General features: G+C 37.1%; 1 protein-coding gene across 2 annotated transcripts in view; it reads left to right on the forward strand.

Annotated features, from left to right (window-relative positions):
• The window catches only part of Mmrn1 (multimerin 1), a 47,430-nt gene that overhangs the window by 819 nt on the left and 24,012 nt on the right, over positions 1–22,599 (forward strand). For both annotated transcript variants that reach the window (XM_087658737.1, NM_001427207.1), the window contains 4 exon segments: positions 8,862–8,981; positions 11,466–11,572; positions 19,928–20,029; positions 21,545–21,718. In XM_087658737.1, the coding sequence (XP_087514863.1) occupies positions 8,862–8,981; positions 11,466–11,572; positions 19,928–20,029; positions 21,545–21,718 (503 nt within the window).

Genomic DNA, 22,599 nt, shown 5'->3' on the forward strand with positions numbered 1-22,599 from the left:
TGTCAGGAGGACAATGAATCACAAAGCCTTCTTTTCTGCTTGATTTAAAGTGATAGCTGTTTGCATTGCTGAAGTAAAATAAAACTAAGTTTAAATGAGCAATGTAACAAAAGTCTCAAATGGACCCAAAAACAAAACACAGAAAAACGCACGCCAAAGCAAATGAATGTTTTATTCTCATATGATTTACTTATCTGTGTATTTAGAGGTATATGCCAACCGGTACATAATTTTACCCATAGTGAAATAGCTTCAAGTGCCTAAAATGAGTTAGACATTGCACCAATAATACAATAAGTTTTAACTTAAAAATAGTAGTTCACACCTAATGTGTGAAAGGTGTTTTAAGCAAGCTGTTCGCCAGAGAGCATAAAGAGCAGGACACCAGGAAGTTAAAGTTGGCACATTTGAGTGTCTGGGATTCTATAAGTCAAGTCTGTTTATTGATAGAATTTCAAGGTCATAAGACTTTAAAAATATACAGATATGTATGATTTTTAGCTAAAAAAATCCACTTAGAATCTGGAATAACCCAGTTTCATTGTGAAACAAATGCTACCTACCAGTCATATTTATCTTGGATGAGTAGATGTCTTGTATAGCAGCTAACACACATTTTACTTAGTAAGAAATTCCTAATTAACTAAAAATGACAAATGGTATCTATTGAGAATCTTTTCTAAATTGTTTTCATGCATCATTTCTACTTACCATATTTTACTGGTATCTGGAATTAAATGTTCTTTAAATGCAAAACAGCTCCTGAACATTTATAGGAAATGACCGTGAGGTTTTCATACGTCTGCAATTAGGAGTGTATTTTAAGATAGAAAGCCAATAAAGCAAATGAAAAGACAATTCAACTAAAGAGCCACTTAAATAAGAAGTGTACATCATCGTATCATAATTAAAATTGCTATTTAATCATTTTATAAATAAACGTTAGACTTGACATTAAAATTGGTTCAGACTTTGAAGTAACATTTGTTATTTTGCCTAAGATCCTTACTCTCAACACTTGGTAAGACTTATTGATGTGACCATTATTTATGCGTGTCCATCATGTGCCTGGCATTCTGCCAGGCCATACAAAGAATTTGAATGTCCTATCTGTATGCATTTGTATTTACTATAAAAAGCAAGTACTAACATAACTATAATTTCCCAAAATTCAGTATTTGTTTCGAGAAAACTATGTTTGAAATACAAATAGTTGAACAGCAATTTACCCTATGGGTTCCCTAATGAGAATAATCAAGTTGTTTATATAATAAAGTAATAATTGATTTAGAGATTTCCTTCTTTGCTGTCCTGAAGAACCTGTATTTCTCTTTTAGTAATCTTCTCTACTCAGTCTAAGTTGCCCTACTCACTCGGTCATCCAAATGATAGTAGTATGAGAGAAAAGCCAGGCCTCTCTCTCTCTCTCTCTCTCTCTCTCTCTCTCTCTCTCTCTGTCTCTGTCTCTGTCTCTGTCTCTGTCTCTGTCTCTCTCTCTCTCTCTCTCTCTCTCTCTCAATACATGAAGATCCAAAGGAGACTTGAATTGAAATATTTTTTTTGTTTTCATTTGATTAACTATGATAACATTTATATGGCATGTCTCTCCCTCTCTCTCCTCCCTCTCCCTCCCTCCCTCTTCTCCCCAAGCCCCCCCGTGTGTATATGTGTGTGTATGTGTGTGTGTGTGTGTGCATGCGTGCTGACCTAGTTAGCGATTACATATAACAAGAACTCCATAACAAAGGGAACATTCAGTCATGGTGTCTTTCAAGAGAGGGTAAATAATTGACAAATTCGTTTAGTTATATCTCAGGGCAAAAAGATGAGCTGGTTTCAGAGGCTTGGCAGCCAGCTCCTCTAGGTCACTCCCTCAGTAGAAGAGAGGCCGTCATCTTAATTGGGAGGACAGGGTGAGTGTATCATTCTTTATGAATCTCCAAGGGCTCTTGGCTGCCTCCAGAATGTCTTTCAGATTCCTTACCCAGTTACTCACACAACCTTGCATGTTGTCCCAACACTCATCTGCTATCACTTTCAGTCCGTTCAAACTTTGGTTCTTTGGTTCACAGTATACTGCATCTTCCTTTCCTCTCTCTTTGTTCAGATAGCTTGGTCTTTTCCCAATATCTATTCCTTTTACACCCAGTCGTTGCCTTCTGGAGCTATTAGGCAGCCCCTCAAATGTCCACTGTGGTTCTCAGAATTATCACTTTACTTACAACAGAGAAGAATTTGTTTGCTTGTTTCTTTATTGTGTGTGTGTGTTTGTTTGTTTGTTTGTTTGTTTGTTTGAGACACGGACTCTCTGTGTAACCCTGGCTGTCCTCTAAGTCACTATGCAGACCAGGCTACCTCCAGCTAACATCTACCTCTGCCTCTAGTACTAGGATTAAAGGCATGCACCACCACTGCCCAGCTCTGAGAAAGATTCTCACAAAGAACTCATGATCTCTTTGCATGTAGGGACTACTCTGAGTGTTATTTAAGTCTCTTTAATGTGACATGCATGATAAATAAACACAGGGTGCTCTGGCATGGGTGGTATGGGGTATGTAGGAGAGTGGAAAAGAGAACATGAAATATGGGGTTCATTTGTGAGTAGAGCTATTCCCTAGAGTCTCAGTGAGAATGAACACTGAACTCATCAAACCTTCATCACTCTATTGTGTTCGCGATTGAGTAAAAATTCTTAGCGAAAAGGAATACTTGCATCTATAATAGGTTCTCTTCTCCAAGATTCATGTGAATTATTTGCATCTTACTTGGTTCCCTTTTAGCACTCTGGGGGCTGTCAGCTACATAAGATCTGTGGTTTCCTGTCTGGCAGAAGGGGTGTTTGTAAATGACCAAGCACATTAAAATAAGCACAAAAGATGAAATTAGAACTGGGGCATTTCTATGTAGGACAGACATTTGCTGGACACCCAACATGTTCTCAATGTTGTGATCATGCTAAAACTTAGTGTCCGTGAACTCCTCCATACAGCACACTCATAAGACCCGGAACACATGGTGACAAGTGTAAGGAGGAGGTCTAGTCCACTGTGACCGCCCCTTGTTCAATGGGACACATGTGTTGTTAACATATGTAAAGCTGAAGAGAAGAAATTGAGTCAAATGAGCCAACCATTCTGAATGGGGTCAGGAGACCTTGACTGGCGATAAGAGATGGAATGAGGTACACAACTACCTGTTTCACTTGGCGTACACCCCCACCCACTGTATATGAGAATCCCAATTGCAGCCATCTTAGTGAATGCAGCTGGTTCTGTAACTAGAGGCCTCAGTAGACGCTCTACATTTTCCTGTCTGTAGAAATACTTTCTGATCTATCAGCAAATCTCTTCTTGCTGTAGCTTTACTATGTTCTGTGTCACTCTGCTTCTTGTCTTGTCCTCATCCCACCCTTCTAAGTTACCAGTGTCCACACACCAGTGTCCCACTCATGCTCCACATGATGACAGTTCTTTTAAACTTGAAAATCAGGCTAATGTTTATCATTTCACATAATGATTCTCTTTATGATGACTAAAATGAGCATTTTAAGTATTGACACGAAAGGGGAACTGACGTACTTTATCATCTCACACTTTAGTAAACTTAAAATGAAAAAGAAATGAAACCAGCTTTAATAAGGTATTGGGAATAGTAACTGACTGGTCAATGGATGCATTTCAAAACACCTTCTGAATTCTCAGAAAAGTGTTTCTCAATGTTTGGGGGCATCTGGAGCCTCACCATCTTCCTCCAAGCTCACAACACCCTTTGAGACCTCCAGACTCAGGACTGAGCAAGTTCGCATCCATCCTTCCAGGACCTCAGAGGATGTATTTATTCTTGAAATGTTCCCCTATGAGTGTTTAGAATAGGACTCCTTTTTCTCTTTCAACATTGATTTTGATGTCACCCTCTCTGACAGTCTGACATCAGCCCCCTGGCTCACTGTCCCCTTTTTATCTCACCCACATTTTCATTTAGAACACTCACCTATGTTTGCAGACAGCTATTTGACTTTCATGAAAGCATGGGCTTTGCCTGTCTGACTGGCAATTCTATTCAGTGTTTGGAACAGAGAGAGGAACAGAACAAAGACAGAAATCAAGGAACCTGAGGGGAAATGGATTAGCGTGCAGTCTGAGACCTCAAAGGGCAGTCAAAACAGTACAGAGAAATATTTCATGTCATGAGTGTGTGTGGTACTGAAAGAGAATTAAGAATTAAGAAAAGGGTTGGAAGTTTTATGTAGCTCAGGCTGGCTTTCAACTTGCTGTGCTGCTAAGGTTGGCCTTGAATTTCTGGCTCTCGAATGCCAAGGGTTGGGCTGGCCGGCGTGCATGAGCATATCCAATGATTCCGTGGCAGATGCTTACACTACAGCCTTCATTTGAATGACCACAGAAAGGAGAGGAGAAAAGACTGTTCTACACACAACAGGACAAAAACTAATTTGTGAGTTCTATTGAGAAGGAATAAAGTAAGAACTGAAATATCCAAGATTTCAGTGATGTGATACAGAGTTTACACGAACTCCTTGCTCTAGTCTGAGTGGCCTGGCCTCTGCAGGATGGTGGGAAAGAGATGATAGTCGTTGGGCGCAGGGATGGAAATAAACGCTTGTCCAAACAGGACTCTGTTTTTCTGGATGTCCTCAGTCCACACAGTATTTGAAACTTTCTAGTTAAGTCTGAGGAATTCAGACATCCAAAGGAGATTATTTCACTTTGCAAAATTCCAGAAACATCCTTACACTAAAGAAAGCTTTCATCTTGTAGACATTCAGATGCTCCCATTACTGTCAGTGAAAACAAACACTAGAGTGTCTTCTGCATTTTAATATCTCCCATTAGTTAGGGACTTTCATTATCTTTCATGGTTAGTAAATGTATACATTTAAAGTTCTAGAATTAAACAAGTGCTTATTCAAACTGGGTAATTAAATAGGAAACTTCCGGATTGCCACACCTTTTCCTTTTCTAATTATAAGGCTGTAAGTTAAAAATGTATTATTTAAGAAGACATGCTGGAGAAGTCAGTTGATAGGAAGGACTAGTCAGCCAAGCAGAAAAACAGACATCACACATCTAACCAGTCTGCTAGCTGGGAAAGCCTGACCCCTGCTGGAACTGAAGCCATCTGCCACACTCTGCTGAGGTCACAGTCTAAAGAATACCAGAATAAAAGAAAAATAAAGTTTGGTAATTCTTTTAAAAGGTCACATCACAGTTTGACCACAGGTGTGTGTGTGTGTGTGTGTGTGTGTGTGTGTGTGTGTGTGTGTGTGTGTGTGTGTGTGTGTGTGGTGTCCCTTGTCTTGTTCAATGTAAACCCATGCTTTTCGTTTTTACTTCTTTTGTTCATACTATATGAATTTCTTTGAATCTTCTCATTAATGTGTAGTAAACAATATGGCATTTCACGCTTTTAAGTTTGTTTAGCTTTGACAAAGGACTTCTTTTCCTCAATCTTATCAAATAAAATCCTTGTAAAATACTGTATAAGATGTTAAGAATACTTGCGTTCCTAATTCCTTGTGACTGTAAAGACATTTTGAATACTAACGTCATCTTGAGAGCTGCCCTCTCTCATTTGAATCAAGCATAGGTGGCGGTGACAGCCTTCTGTATTTGTTTTCTGGAGATTATTGATTTGGAACAGAGAATCAATTATAGTTAAGAGGGATTTCTCAGGTGATTACATGGAAGCCATGGCTATTTATGTATAATATATGCAGTGTACATGTATGTATAGCCACAAAACCATTTCCTTACCGTTCTCAGCGATGTGTTCCAAATATGTTAGTCTCATAACCCTGTGACCCAGGACACACTGTTAAGCTTTTTGTACAGAAAACAAAGCTACATTGAACAGATACATTAGTACACAGCAGGCTTTAGATTAAGCTTTTAAAAAATTCTTGTGTGTTTGTTAAGACTTTTATGGAATAAAACGTGATCTCTTTTAGAGTGAGCTTCACGAGCTCTGCAAAAATGTGCAACCTATTTCTGGGGGTGCCACTAACATCAATTTAGTCTGTTGTTCACATTTACTTTGAATTTTCTTTCTTGGTTTTCAGTCAGGATTACTTATCTAATGATAAAAACTGTTTTCCCCTATCTTTCAGAAATTTTCTGATACAGTTTTTTTTTTCCTTTCTTGTGGATTCTTAATCTTGGTCTCTTGAAAGTTTTCTAGAATTTTTGATTTATCTCATTGGTTTACTTACTCATTCCTGACATCTAAACATAGAATTTCTCGATGTAGATTCCTGTCTGTGATACTCCATCCTCTTCATCTCATCTATTGTGATGCTTTCTGTGGTGTTTGGGCTCTATAAATTTATTTTATGTTTAATTAAAAGGAACCTATTATATTATTCCCCTTTCATTTCCTCACTCCAACATCTCCTGTACTATATCCTACAATTTGCCCTCAAATTATTGGGCTCTTTTTCTTTATTATTGTTACAAATAAACACATACACACTGCAAATCCATTTAGTTGCTTATATGTAAGTTGCTTATAAGTTTTTAGAGCTGACCACTTGGTATTTTAAAAACCAATTAAGATCCTCCCTGGAGAAGACTAACTCATCCCCTCTCAGCAGTTGTTAATTGCCTATAGCTCTTCATCCTGTGGGATTCCCCCATTCATGGTGCCATGTCAACTGGTCTTGTCATATTTGTGTCTTTAGATTTCTTTATTGTAACTTCCCAGTCATAGCTAGAAGACACATGGATTTCCAAATGCATCTCAATAATGGAATGCCAGGAAAGAAATGTTAATCAAACAATGAAGTCCCTCTATCCCAAGTCCCTGCTTCAGGGAGAGCATTGGCTTGATTTAGGGTAGGGGTACTCTGGTTTACATGACCACAAGTAGTCATCTATAGTGCTAGGAGCTTCCCCACCACACTGTCATTTCGAGTCAAATGACAGAATAAGGAAGCGTAAGATCTAAAAACTGCATATTCAGGATGGCATTCATCTGAATTCCAAGAGCTTGCATACCTGAACTTGATACTTCTGAGACTGTTGTCCTGATTTCTTACAGATGTGTTTCTGTGTGGTCACTGTCAGGGGTACCCTCATTGGTTGGTCCTCTCTGGCTCACAAGATGAATGGACATGGTTGGGATGTGATTTCATCATTTTTCTTTCTACACACTCATTTCTGGAATTTGATGAGATGTACTTAAGTCAGGCTTGACTGTGGATTTGCTCTCAAGGAATTCAGCAAGTGTCTTAGAATTTTTTGAAAAAAAAAATGAACTTCGAAACTATCTTACTTTTCATTAAATGTTTATTCTACCATCATCTTTCTCCCTCTTACCCTCTTTAAGAACTCAAGTTACATAATCATATAAAGTGTTCACGGTTGCATTTCTGGACTTTATATCTTCTGCTCTGCATAGCATATTCGTATGGCTCATTGGATTTACTTCGTTAATGTCCAGAATGCTGGTATACACTCTAGTTAGGGTTGACTGCACAGGCTGTGTTGTTTTTTATTAACTATTTATCAATTTTAATTACTGTTTCTATTTCCATCCATAGCATCTCTGATTCATTTAATTTTTTTCAACACTGAAGTTTTGCTGCATGTATCATCCCTAATTTTTTACATGTCATTATGGTTTTATTCATTTGACTTTGTGCTCAGCACTGCACTAAATGCTATTAATCTTGCATCCAGAATCTGTTGTAAAACTCTGGAGAACCTTGTGCTGACTTTCATTTTGACATTTCTGCCATGTCCCTCATCGTATGAATTCTCCACACATATCTAACTATTTCTTAACAGAAATCTAATTTTTATTTCATTCTGAAGGTGTTCTCTCTTTGCAGACACACCCTACTGAGCTGCAATTTCAAAACTTCTCCCAGCAAAATACTAAGCTATATATTAGGCTTATGTCACATGCAAAGAAGCACATGACTGTATAGTTCACTATACATTATCCAGAAACATGTTTTTATAGATACACCTATGCCATAAAATACATATTTTATAAATACATAGATATCATCTGAGACTGCTGTATCAGAGGCAAAAGTATACAGTTACCTTATAGAATATTCTGGTTTAATAGAAAGCTTATGTTTTACTTTATTAAGTGTCTGATATTGTAGAGAATTGGGACATGCTTCCATTGGGCTTCCTCATGGATTTGTATGACCAATTGATTTTCCTTTGTATGGAATATTAGATTGCTTCTGTTGGTTTATTTCGAAGCACATTTTTCTTACTGTTTGCTACTTCAAATAAGATCAACTTAAATTTGCTGATGATGCATAGAGGTGTGTTTTCTACTTAGTGGAATATTAAATTATTTTGCCATATATTATGAAAATATATGATGAACTTAATTATATTGCTTCATTCTTAATTTTTATCTCGAATATTTTTCTTTAAAGCTATATCATTAGAAAATAATCTACTCTTACCTTCTTTACTTCTATTTTCATCATTTAATATATTTTCTGTCTTTCTACACATGATTCAGTTTGTTAGCTTATTATCTTATTACCCAGTACCCAAATTAATAGAACTAGATTTGATCTTTGCTCTCAGTACAAGCACTTAAACATAAGAGCAGTCTTGATTTTTTGTCTTAAAATAATAGAATGCAGGCTCTAATTTAGTTCTGATTATTTTCAACATGTAGTATTTTTTAAAATTTCTTTGGGTACAACAATGAATATGCATTTTCTTTTCCGTGTGGATGTTAAATATTGGTTAATAAGCATTTTTCAAAGCATGTTATTGATATATCAAAGTAGTAAAAGTCTAAGAAAATCATTTTGACAAAAATAGTATTAACAATGATTTCTTTTCTACCAATAATGATTACTCCCTCAGGAATTGGTGTGCTCACGTACATACCAAGTTATCCCCAACCGTGATACTGGACACTCATGGCTCTAATGTAAACAGTGGGAGAGGATCCTGTGGCTGGCCCAGTGGACTCTGCTCCCGAAGGTACACAATGTTTTCTGAAAATAGACACTGTGCATGTAAACTGGAAATACAAGGGATAGTAATCCAGACACTGTTTGGCTGGGTGGATAGTGCTTAGATTAGATACATGACCTTCAGTAAACTAAAATGTGGTTACAACTAACAGTAAGATTTGTGTTTTCTATATTTGCTTTGAGAATCATGTGAGTTAATATTGTTATATATTTTCTGTCTAGTATTCCCGTATTTAGGGCATGTTAACCTTCTGTTATGGAATCTTCCATTCTTTAGTCATTCTTACAGCAGCTGTGTAACCTAGTCAACAACCCTGAGCTTAGCTCTTCATGAAACACATAGATACTTTCAAAGATTTGATAATAATTTTTTTGTTCTGGGTAAGAAAGAAGTCCATATAAAATTTGGCTTGTATTTAAAATATAGAAGGCCATTACCTGTAATTGTGCATGAGAAAGCAGCTCTATTGTTCATAACATATTTGAACTCATATATTGTTTTATATTATATATATATACATATATCTTACAGACACACACACACAATTGTTGTAAAATGTAAGACTGAGTTCTTGATAAATTCTCTGAATCCACATACAGACTGTGGCCTGACTAGAGATGTTCATAAAGAGCCTACAGTAAAAGCTAGTACTTCTACTCAAGCCCTGAGACCGATGTTACACAAATTATCATACAAATAACTCAGAAAATGAGTTGCGTGCATCAGCAGTTCAGAACAATGCCCAGTAAGGACACATAAAATCCAGGTGCTTCTGAGTCCCTTGAGCACTGGGATTCATGGTCCAGAGACCTGAGTACATCTTAGGGATTTGTGATAGCTAAGCTGTGGCCCTGCTTTCAGCTGTTTTTTTTTTTCCTCTGTGACGATTTTCCTGCCAAGAAAGATACAAAGAACATATTGTTAAATCTTAGGTTCAAAAATATTGCCACAGTAAGCCTTATCATATTGTTCTTCTGGATTCAAGGTCAATTCCTCTTCTGTTCATCACACTTTTCTAAACCCAGCTATTTTATCCTTGTCCCTCTCTCTGGTCTTCTTTGCCCATCTCAGTGAATCTTTCCATTCATTCACGATTTCAGTATTTATATAATAGTTGCCTGTTTTTCCTTTGTTATATCAACATTACATGCAACAGACATTCAGTTTGCCAGAGCGTGAGCACTGACCCTCGAGCATGATTCAGCCAAATTCTAAGTTCTGGGGTCAACCCCACAAACTAAATAAAGTCTGTATCTTCCTTTCATACTTAGCATTATCAGTTGGGCTAGAGATAATGTTTCCTCCAACAGAACTATGTGTTGAATATGACTTATTGAAGGATATATAAGGGAATGACTAAGCATGCTTTTAGGGCTGGAAGGAATCTTGTAACTTATTCTGCTATTAAGGCACAACCTCCGCCATGCTGACATATCTGTCACACTTCAGCAGAAACTGAAAACCAAGCAATGCAGTTCCTTCCCACACAGCTCCTGAACAGGTCACAGAGTTGACTGTGACAAATTTCAGGAGCATATCCCTCACACATAAAAGCCAGCTTAAAATTCTAGTTCCAGCAATTTTAGATATGGACATTTAAACAAGTTATTTTTATCTGTTATAGGTGTTCTTCAGGAGACCACATTAATACTGTCTTTATTATAGTAGTAATGTGGGGAGTAAGTAGGATTATGTCTACCTGGATCATACACCTTTTAGATAAATACCACCTGTGTGGTTAAGAATATGTTATACTTATATCTTAGATTCACATACACACAAAGCCTATAATTGAGTACTATTTGTGTATTATATCCACTGTTTTATTCAAATGTTGTAATTTATTCATTTTTATTCTGCAATTTAATTTTATAAATAATATTTTCTCACATTCAAGCCACCTCTCTCTCTCTCTCTCTCTCTCTCTCTCTCTCTCTCTCTCTCTCTCAAATCTTATATGAGAGGAAAAGTAGATCAGCATAATTTTGAATCTTGGAAAACTAAAAAGTAAAGTTTGAAATGAGAGCAGTTATCCTAATTTCAATTTACACCAATATAACTTATTTCACACAACTTAATTTATCTTCTGGAAATATAGATCTTTTTACTGTAATCATTTAGGAAGTAATAGGAATGGAAATAGATAAAAAGTATTCTAATATTATGCTTTAAATCTGGAATTAAAGTAAGTTCTAACCTTGATCTAGCTAGAAAACATTATTCACAGAAAAAATATCATATCTTTAGAAACTCCATGACAGATCCTAATTTAAAATACCAGTAGTGAAACCATTCATACTTTCTTTGCATATTCAAAACACCCTTTTAGCTATTTTGAATATAATACTGACGACAGAATTATGGATTTATATTACTACCAAGGCTAAATGACTACTGCATGTTAGGAATTATTCTAAGTACCTTATTTATAAGTCTCAATTCTATTTAATGTGAATCAAATAATTTTGTATCAATTGCTTTCTTCTCCAGATCTCAGAAGTCATCCAATGCTGTCTATAGAATGCAGCATAAGATTGTCACCTCATTAGAATGGAGATGCTGTCCTGGATACATAGGGCCAAACTGTCAGCTCAAAGGTATATGCCAAAATAACATCATAATGACAGGATGCTGAGAAACGAACTATTTTGAACTAAGGAAAATTAGTGAGAAGCCAAACATTAGGCCTGTTGCTGGTTTAGAGCTTCCTGTGTGAGAATCACCCACCGTCTCATAACCTGCCCTTTCCTTGTTCTTTGTGATGGTTTTAGGAAATAAGTAAGAGGATTTCTTTGCATTGTTTATTCTTAAGAAAGACACACCTTCTAGAGATTGTTACAAATTTTAGTTTATATTTTAAATAAATACGACTAGAAGTAACCCATATAAAACAAATTATACAAGCCTCTGACTTTATTCGGGTTCAACTACTTGATGTAATGGGGCTGTGAATGAAAGGAGCCATTTTTCTGAAGCTGAGTCTTCAAGAGTTTTCTGGTGGAAGGCTGATCAAACACACAGTAACCTGCTATGACCTAACATCTATGTGACTGCTATTTTGCTTTCTCTTTAAACAGGTTTTCTTTGAAAAATAAGATGTGGCATCTGCATTCATATTTTAAGTGAATGAATATTACAAGAAAGGGCATTAGTAGTGCTGGGGAATTCAATCAATAGTGTATGAGGTTATGATTAAAAATTAATGTATTTGTGGAGAAACCATTATGAGTCACATTAAGAAACAGAAAATCATATAAGGGAGCTCTAAGAATCATGCAGTTTAGTCGGGGATATTATTCATGCCTGGCCAGCCCATGCAGTGAGGATCTGTGGGCAGCTCTGAGTCTGGTTTAAATTTCACAGATAATGTAAAATCAAACACATTTTCAGATGGTAGCGTGAGTGCTTTACCATTTACAGAAAACATAGTCCGTATTAAAAATATTTGGAAAGGAAGTGGTACAAAATATTTTAAATAGATGCAAATATGCTTTCAAAGAACTCATTTTTATTAAGTGTGAAAATATATTCAAGTGTTACCGTGCATTTGTTCCTTACTTAGGTTTCTTTTTTTTTTTTAATGTTATTTAAAAAGCTTGAGAATAGTAGTAGAAATTATGTTTAAGGTCTTTGTTCTCTTTTACATGAAAGATACTTTGATACTATTAACCTTATGATTACTTCTTAAAGATTAAAATACTGGTTTGCAAAGTGTCTTTTTAGAAACGTAGATTATCATTACACATGCCATTGCACAGAATGGCTGACTGCAGGTGGCAGGGAGCAAAGCAATGGATCAAAGCATGTTACAGGCTCAAATGCTGAGAGCTGTGCCTGCCCCCATTCAGCCTCATGTACTTGCTAATCGATTCTTAATTATTATAGCAGACTGCATACATGTAGATGGAAAAGAAGCCACAGAAATCCAGGATGGTAAATATTAAAAACAAACAGAGAACCAAGAAACAAAACAAAGTGATAATTTGAATATTTGCTGTGTACTGACATTCCCTTCTTATGGGGACAACCAAGTGTTTAAATGTAAATTATGTATGTGCTGTAGTTAAACTTACCTCAAATTCTTCCTAAAAGCCACCTGTGGGTGGCTTTAATATTAGATTTGTAGTTTGTTGTTCCAATACATTTTAGAAAACAAGATCTCACAAAAGCTTCAATAATGACCTCCTGTCATAATCACTTAATTAAAGCTACACAGAAGGTCATATCTGCTCATTATGCTGTTATGAGGAGGCATTTTCTTATAGAAATATATGTGAAAATAAGGCCAGGGTGGCAGGTTTGCCCAATTATTTCAAATTGTCATATGATCAATTCTAATGTAGATTTGATTCCAAAAGGATGTCATGTTGCTCCGTCAAAACCCTGGCCATTTGTCTCTTACTTTTATTGTAGTCCACCAAGTACTTGAATTACTTTATCTGTGCAACTGATACTAGTAGCATCAAGAGCCACTGCCACATGTTGCCCCGAACCATTGTTCACTAATTCTCTCCTGGTTTATTTTTTCCTTCACACTTTCCCACTCTGATACCTACCTCATAATGCCTCAAGCTGTCCGCCTGCCCATTGCCACCAGCCTTTCATTTTATACAGTGGATCAAGTTGTTCCGTGAGTGTAGTGTTGGACAGCGCTGCCTTTAGTGTATTGTGTGTACTGTGTGGCAGGCTGCCTCAAACAAGACAAGAATAGTCAATCTGTTCCATTCTTTAAAGCTCTGTTAAATCATCTAGTTTGGTTATGTAGAAAGCTGAATGTGTAGATACAATAGAAATCATTCCAGGGCTTGTTCCTCAAAGTATCACAGCATTATTTGTTCATAAAAAAATTTGTAAAGTACCACACACACTTCATAAATCTCTGCTTCCCAAATTAGTTTTATCTCCAGAAACAAAATTAATTTTATAATATAAATATGATAATTTCTTTTGAACTCGATTGCAGTGACAAATGTTATGATAAAAAAAAGCATACAATGACTATCAGTAGTCTGTTGGCAAGAGGAATAGCCACCTCTTCCCAGCTCTTCCTCTTTCTGAAACTTATCCTCTGAGTGTTTGCAAGAGGTGCTGCCCGTCAGTCTTGTGGGGCGTGTCTTCCTGACTCCTCGTGTGCTCGTCTGCTATGCGTGTGCCTGAGCACAAGTTATCAGAACACAAGAGTTCTATTTGCAGCCTCCTTTCTAAATAGAACAATATCAAAAGGAATCATGTGTTGGTGGTGGTAGTGTTTTGGGATTTTTGTTTGTTGGATGGTTTGTTGTTGTTGGGTTTTGTTTTTTTAGTTGTGTGGCAAGAACTTTTGGAGAAAGAAAGACAGCGAGAGAGAGGGAGCAACAGAGAGACAGAAAGAGAGAGACAGAGACAGAGAGACCGAGAGATGAAGAGACAGACACAGAGACAGAGAGAGCGAATAAAGAATAGAGGACAGATCTAACATCAAAGCATTAGTTTTCACTTCTGTATGGCTTCTGGTAATGGACACAAATCTTTCTTCTTTCCCTTTAGGAAGAATATTTTATTTTGCATAAATTGTATTAGAGACCATTTTAAGTGGCGTGTAGTAACATACCACTTAAGCCTGAGATGAAATTTGCAATTACGCACTTCTCCAGTAGATGTCTCTAAAATATTCTGAAGTGGGAGAAGGAAATTATGATTTGCTACTATATAACAAAAGAAAGTAATTTCTCTTCAGTTGCTGTTGGATTAGAGAGGGTTCTTTTGCAACAAGTGCTCTAAACATTAGAGCCTACACAGGTTTTTTTTTTGGAACCAGAAAACAAATTCTATAAAGTTACATTTAAAAATATCTATCACAGATATTATGAATACTGAAAAGATATGTGCAGATATGGAATCAACTAATCTCTTATTGTACATTACAAAGACATAACAAGTATTTTACTTTTCAAGTGTAAGAATATTTTGCCACTTATAAAACAACCATTGAATTTGTATTTTAAATACATAGTTTCTTTTTTATTGGATAGTTTATGTATTTATATTTCAAAGGTTATCCCCTTTCCCAGTTGCCCCTAAATATATAGTTTCTGTAGTGAGATTATTTTAAAATGAATTCCAAACTGATCAAGCTGAAATTTAGCCTTTGTAAAAGAGGCAAATTATGTGTTTCTTATATTTTCACAAAACTGGTTCTTTTCAGTATTGCTCAATGAGCATCTTGCTCCATAATGTCATATAGCTTTGGGCTAAAGGATATTGACCCAGAGTCTTTGAAAGCCGCCCTGCATATTTCAGTTTACCTAGTCCATCTTCAGGTGCACGCTGAGCATCTACCCTGCTTTTCACCTGATGCCGCACAAACAGCTGGAAGTCAGTGTCGTCAAGGAAAGGCTTCTGGCAACAAGCAGCCAAGAGGCAGCATCCTCCTTCTGAGATACCACTAATGACTTCCTCCACATGGCTCAAAGGGCATAAGAAAAAAATATCTTTAAAAATGCAAATAAGACCTGTCTAATTAAAGAGGAAAAATACCTAATAAGAAAGCTGTTGCTCTGGACACCTGCTGACCTTAACTCTGAGTCCTTGATCACTAATGTCAGAGGCTGCATTGCAGGCAGAAGCATAAGACCAAAGGAGCACAATTAAAATCTGAGGTTGCCTTTTAAACATAAGTGTACACTGTCTTTACAGTTTATTGGCTTAAGTCAATCCTTTTCTGAAGCTGTGTCTGTCACATAAAGAGGACAAGGGAAAGAGACCTAGAAATTTACACTCTACGAAACCAAACAGTCTGTGTTTATGCGAAAGGGAAGACAGATTACCCGGAAGCCCTCGGCAGTCCTTGTGGCAGAGAATACGTCTGGGGAGACAGAAAATTTTCTAAAAAAAATAAAAGAACATCGATCAACCTGGCTCCTCATCACAGGAGAGTAACAGACTCTGTCAGAGATCCTGTCAGCTCTCTGCAGAGGCTGGTCAAAATCCTAGAGTGAATTGGGATGAATGAAAGTATTGAACTTGAGTTGACAAACACAGCCAGGAAAAGATAACATGAACTCTTACATTTGTAAAGCAGGCATTTCAAGTTTTTAACAACCTTGACAGGGAACAAATTCCTAAGCAGAAAGGTTCTTATAACAACCAGATCCTACGGATCTTTATGTGGTGTTAAACTGCCTTCAGTTTGGAGGACAATTTTCTTACCTAACTCATATGGGAGCACACATACATTTGATTTTTAATTTTAATAATCTTTTTATTGGATAATTTTTTATTTATTTACATTTTAAATGTTATCCCCTTTCCCAGTTTCCCGTCCATAAACCCCCATACATTACCAGCTACCCCTTCTTCTATGAAGGTGTTCCCCCACCTATCCACCCACCCCTTCCCGCCTCCCCGCCCTGACATTCCCCTATACTAGGGAGTCAAGCCTTGGCAGGACCAAGGGCTCCTCCTCCCATTGGTGCCCAACAAGGCTGTCCTCTGCTACATATGCAGCTGGAACCGTGGGTCTGTCCATGAGTACTCTTTGGATGGTGGTTTAGTCCCTGGGAGTTCTGGTTGGTTGGTATTGTTCTTATGGGGTTGCAAACCCCTTCAGCTCCTTCAATCCTTTCTCTAACTCTTCTATTGTGGATCCTGTTCTCAGTTCAATGGATGGCTGCAAGTGTCTGCCTCTGTATTTTTTTGTTCAGATCAGTCTTTTTAAAACTTCACCAAAATGTGGAAAAAGATTCAATTCTTTACCATAGAGGAATTGTTCCTCAAAGAGTAGAATATATTAAAACTAAGGAATTTTGCTTGATTTTTCTGTGCATTTTTCCTTGTTCTGGGTTTGAGGTAAGGTGTCTTGTAGTCGGGCTTGAGGCAATTGCCTGTAGGCGTAGCCATCTCACTGAACCTGACAGATTTCTTTCCTCTTCCAACTTGTAATTAGCTGAACAGTGGTTCTCCTCATGTTTCTTGGGTTCTGTTTTAAGACTTCTGAGTTCTCTAGCCCGTCACCACATATTTCTCTGTTTATAACACAAAACTCTTCTTTCCAGGATTCATGAATGATATTTAATGCTGTTTTTATTCTAAGGTAAATAGAAAATTAGACTTCAGCGTTCAGTGTTCTCTTCCTTTCTGTTCCTCAATTTACCTCATAGCTGGGCTTCTTACTTCCAGAATATTTAGAGTTGGTTTAAACTAGGCAGTACAGGAACAACTATGATGGTAGGGTAAATCCTTCCATTCATCTTAAATAGGCCCCTCCATCCATAGAGAGCACATGGGGTAGTTTGAATAGTAATGGCCCTGATAGACTCATATATATGTATGCTTAGTCACCAGGGAGTGGGATTGTTCGAAAGACTTAGAAGATAAGAGGCATGGGCCTGTTGGATAAAGTCTATCATTGAGACACCAGGCCCACTCTTTCTTTCCTTCCTTCCATCTGTCTGTCTATCTATCAAGATATATATATATCAAAATATATGCAATCATGCTTCCCACCAGGATGATGATAGACTAACTTCTGAAACAGTAACCGCAACAGAACAATAACTAAGGCAGCATGCATGCATCACATATGTGTGTCTGTATCAGACATAAGACTGCCAGGTTTCTAGTCCTAGCAAGATGCTAAGTGTAATGTAGTGTTATAACCCCTGTACTAATGTATATGGTATGGCACATCTGATAAAGAGTAAAATAAGCGGGTTTGATTTTGTTGTCATTAAGTAATCGTGTTTGAAACACAGGTTAACTTTGGCAAATTATATTCAGACTATGAGTACAAGAGCTATGGGAAGAGATAATGGTAGTGTTCAACCATTTTCTCACTATTTAGTGATATTAATATATAAACTATAGTAAGAATGAATTCCTTATTTTCTTATGTTAACACATATATTAGCCACAATAAATATAAAACCACACGTCATATCACAGAATTCATAAACATAACCCACTCACACTAATAATCCCTAGTGACATTTGAAGCCCCCTGGATGCTGCATTCTTTTTCTTTGGCCATGGGTGACACCAGAAAAATGTACCATTCAGAGAAATGATTAAACGTAAGAAACTGCTATGACTGTCTCTGAAGAGCTCTGTGATGGTTTGCATATACTTTGCCCAGGGAGTGGCACTATTAGGAAGCACTTGTTGGAATAGGTGTGTCGCTGTGGGCGTGGGCTTTAATACCCTAGTCTTAGCTGCCTGGAAGTCAGTATTCTGCTAGCAGCCTTCAGATGAAATGTAGAACTTTCAGCTCTGCCCACACAATGCCTGCCTGGATGCTGCCATGTTCCTGCTCTGATGATAATGAACTGAGCCTCTGAACCTGCAAACCAGCCTCTTTTAAATGCACTTTCACTTTTTCTTGCTATGCTCTAGCAGCAGAAAGTAAGCAACAAGGAAATAGAAAGGCCTTTGCTACCATATTAGTTTGCCCTGCTATCAGTATTTACAGTTTTGGTCTACATCTTCGCTGCTCAGAGAAGCAGGGGGCATAGGAAGGTGTGCTTGCAGAACATGTAGATCCCCAAGGGGTTTGCAAGCTTTAGCCTACATTAGAACCATGTGGCCAGCTGGGTCAAAGAGAGATTGGTGACCCACCACAGAGTTCTTTAAATTGGGTTAGGGCTGCAGGCTCAGAATCTCCCAGGGAATGTTCTCATTCTGCAGAGACTCAAATTTTGCAAACGATTACTTTTCCCTTTAGCTATGCACTTGAGTGAACAGAGATGGAAATTGTCAGAAATGTGTTTTATTATACCATACACGGAGAAGCCATGGCAGGAGAGTTACTCAGTTACTTCGTAGATACCTTTGCATAAATCAACTTGAATTTAGATCATAAGAACCTTATTTCTGGGGCGTAACAGGAGATTAATCTTTTTCCTCCTTATTCTAATTCCCAAATAACTGTATTTCTAAACTCGACATCACTTTCTTCAACTAAATGAGTAATCAGTATTGAAACAAACTGTACAAAGGGGAAATTCATTTATTTATCCCAAGCCCTAGAAAAATAGCAGTGCATAATTCAATGTAATAATGGAGACAAACACAAATTAATAGCAAACCATGGACATGTTTTAGGGAACAGGAAAACTTAGGGATTGTCGGCATGGTCACATGTGCATCTGGAGGGGGGTCGTTAACATGCACTACAAGTACAGTTGCATTGTCACAGAATTTCACAGAGAAAGAAATCCACTAGACAGCAAATGAGTATTTGCACATGTCTGTGTGCAGGCATCATTGAATAAATTTGTCCATTCAAAGCCTGTATATTAAAGATGTATTATTTGAGATGTTCAGTATTTTAAATGAGTCTCCTGAAAATTGTTTTCCTAGGGAAGTATTATATAAACATTTACAATATTAGATTTTTAAGAAATAGGGCTTCTTAAATATAGATATAAGGATTTTGTTTTTATGGAATGTCACTGTCTTTAAGGGTTGATTACCTTGGAGATACACCTGTAATTGTTTAATTGGACCATTAGTTTATTAGAAGCCATGTATCATTTTTAAATATTAGGACAATCTATTTAAGTGGCACTGTTAATTAACTCACTGATTTGGGATTAGGAAAGTGTATACAGCTTTAACTCCTTACAACAGGCACCAGCTGGGAAATGCCTTATTGAAAAATCAGTCCACTTACAAGGCTGCTGCTGTTTTTACCATAATGGATTGTAAAGTCCACTCATATCACAGGCTGTATCTTCAGAAGCTTCAATTCATTTTTTGCCCACATGAATTTCGGATATTTTTTTCAAGACTGAATTAGAGCTTTGACTTCTGAGTGCATGTGGTATTACACTGTCCTACAGATGGGGCGGAGCAGTCTGCTCTTTATTACGCTTCGATACACAGGAAAATGAATGTCAGTCCCATTATCACGCAGGACTGGGAAACAGGAGGCCCTTCCAATGCTAATACTTGATACTCTCTCTGTTTCTGTCTAGCGGAAGAACGGCAGCAGTTAGTGCACAGTAACCAGGCTGAAAGTCACACAGCTGTTGACCAAGGAACAGCCCAGCAGCAGAAGCAAGACAGTGGTGACCCAGGTCGTAGACTGTAATTACTGTAACCTGTGATTGTCAACAGCATTTCAGTGGTGATGATTAACTTGCTTCTTGGTTCTGTTATGTTTTTGCAAATTGTTTGGAGAAACTGCATTGGGTTGCAGGTTTCAGGTGAAAAACCTCAATCATACATCCCGGTGACCTGGGGAACAGAACAGTGTTCCGAAAATAAGCGCAGCTTTTGTTTTCCAAACAGTGAGATCGTTGAAGAGTCTTGATGTCGAAGGAACAATTTCACTTGCATTAAAGAGAACTTGTGACCAAGATTTTGTACTGATCAAAAGCCAGTCTGAGACGTGTGTTCTGTCCAAACACAATCCTTTGCTATCTTACGCTTAACTTTAACTCCAGAACAAGGTTGGCTAGTGCCAAGAGCACCTCTTCAAGAATATATTTGAATAGAGTTTGGTGAACAAAGAAAGACCTTCAGTTGAGAAATGGAATTTAAAGTGATCTCCTTTTTAAAAAAAAATGCGATAGGTCATCATATTAAAAGCAATATGTCAGATTCAGAAAAACAAACATCATGTTTTCATCATGTGAGAAATCTAGATTTGCATATACTCACAGATATATATATATATAGATATAGATATAGATAGATAGATAGATAGATAGATAGATAGATAGATAGATAGATAGATATAGGTATGTATATATACATGTATGTATATATATACAGAACAGTTTTCTTATTGTCATGCTTTCTGGTATATACATGTATATATCAGAAGGCATAATGGATGATAGTAGGGGAGCTCCTTTGGGAGGAACAAGGAGAAATCTTCCAGAAGGAACGTGGTGACAAGGAAAAGATTAATGAAACTTTAATATGAGTGAAGTATGCTGATAAATGTGCAGGAAGTGCCATAATGAAATCTGCTGTTTTGGATGATAACTCAAGAAATCAATCTTAAAAGGTGAATTTGGGTAATGTACCTAGAAATCGTTCTGTAATTTATATTGTGATTCTATATAAAATGCCATCAAGTCTTTAAATCTGTACAATGCACATGTAAAGGAGCAGTGGATATTGTTGCTGTACGGAGTGATTTGCTCTAAATTGGGATCTGCCTCTCATCGAGGAATAATACTTCAGTAAGCAATGAAACACTAGGACTACTACAAGGCACATATATATAAAACGACATATTTTTAGTGCTGGGACATGATTTAAGAATAGCAGTGACCATTAGCTGGGTGATACCAACCTCATTGCTTTGGCTTTCCGACCTTCAATACTGTTATTTATTCTGAATGTCTAAGATTTTTTTAAGAAAGTCAAATTATGTAAATTAAAGACAATATAACATAATATTTTTATAAATGTATCCCATGAAGTTGCTTCATCGTTCATGCTGCCACTCACTGTAATATGTATTTTTAAATCTATAAGTACACGTATGGTCTACTTAAGTTTCCTTTGTACAACATCAATTTTTAGAGGTTTTAAGTCTACACGTTGAATGGTCCCAATGTTCTCTCTTCTACATGCAGCCATGATTCATAAAATGGCAGAGCAACTGAGCCAGCAGGAGAGGAAGCTGATGCTTCTGCAGAAGAAGGTTGACAATGTTTCTCTGGCGGCTGGTGACCTGAGGAATGCATACCTATCCCTAGAAGAGAAAGTCAGTAAGGACAACAGCAAGGAATTTCAATCTTTTTTAAAAGGTAAAAGTAAACAATATTAAAACTGCATTCTCTTAAGACACAAAAAAATTCCTCACCGATATTGTCTCCTGACATTTGAGAATTTTGCTTTAAATGAAATAACCAAGAAAAGGGTATTTTAATCTGGCAATTGAGAATACATAACTTGAAAATAATTGAAAATTGTGCATTGCTACCCAAAGACTATTCCCTGGACTCTGACCTCATAGGTAGCAATGAATAGCCTAGTAAGAGCACCAGTGGAAGGGGCAGCCCTTGGACTGGCATAACTTATATTTAGCCATAGTTAGGATGAGCCCACAAGTCTATCAAGGTTGTTAGAAAGGGTGACCCTGGCGTTGCACAAAGGAACACCCAAAAGGGAATGCGACAATTACAACCTAAAACCTTTAAAAGACTAAGTATCAATAACAACAAACAGAATAATATTGAAGTTACATGAAACAAGGTCACATTGAGTTTAGAGAGCTGCCCTACAGAGGCATTAACATAAAGCACGATGACACATGTTTTGCAAATTCAGAAACAGCTAAATGTTTCTTTATTGATGAGTAGTAGAAAGGCAGATGGAAAAAATGTGAGCAGAAAACACATTTTTAAGTTAATGCTCTGCTTTACATCTTTTCAAACGCTGCTACGATTTTGAGATTTCTTCTGTGATTTTCCTCATGATACCCTAAAGAACAATAGCTGAAAAGACAACTATATTTTCATCTTGTCCTCATAACCTTCAGCAAGATCCATAGTGGTCTTATCTATGGATAGTATTCCTAGGCTGTCAATCATACTCTGACCTCCGGATCATGTCGCTTTGTGAGAGTTGAGATTAAACATCTATCAGCAATTTTTTTCACCTAGCTAATTCAATGAGGCTTTTTATT

This window comes from Rattus norvegicus, chromosome 4 (genome assembly GCF_021556685.1).
Source record: "Rattus norvegicus strain SHRSP/BbbUtx chromosome 4, alternate assembly SHRSP_T2T, whole genome shotgun sequence".
Taxonomy (NCBI): Eukaryota; Metazoa; Chordata; class Mammalia; order Rodentia; family Muridae; genus Rattus; species Rattus norvegicus.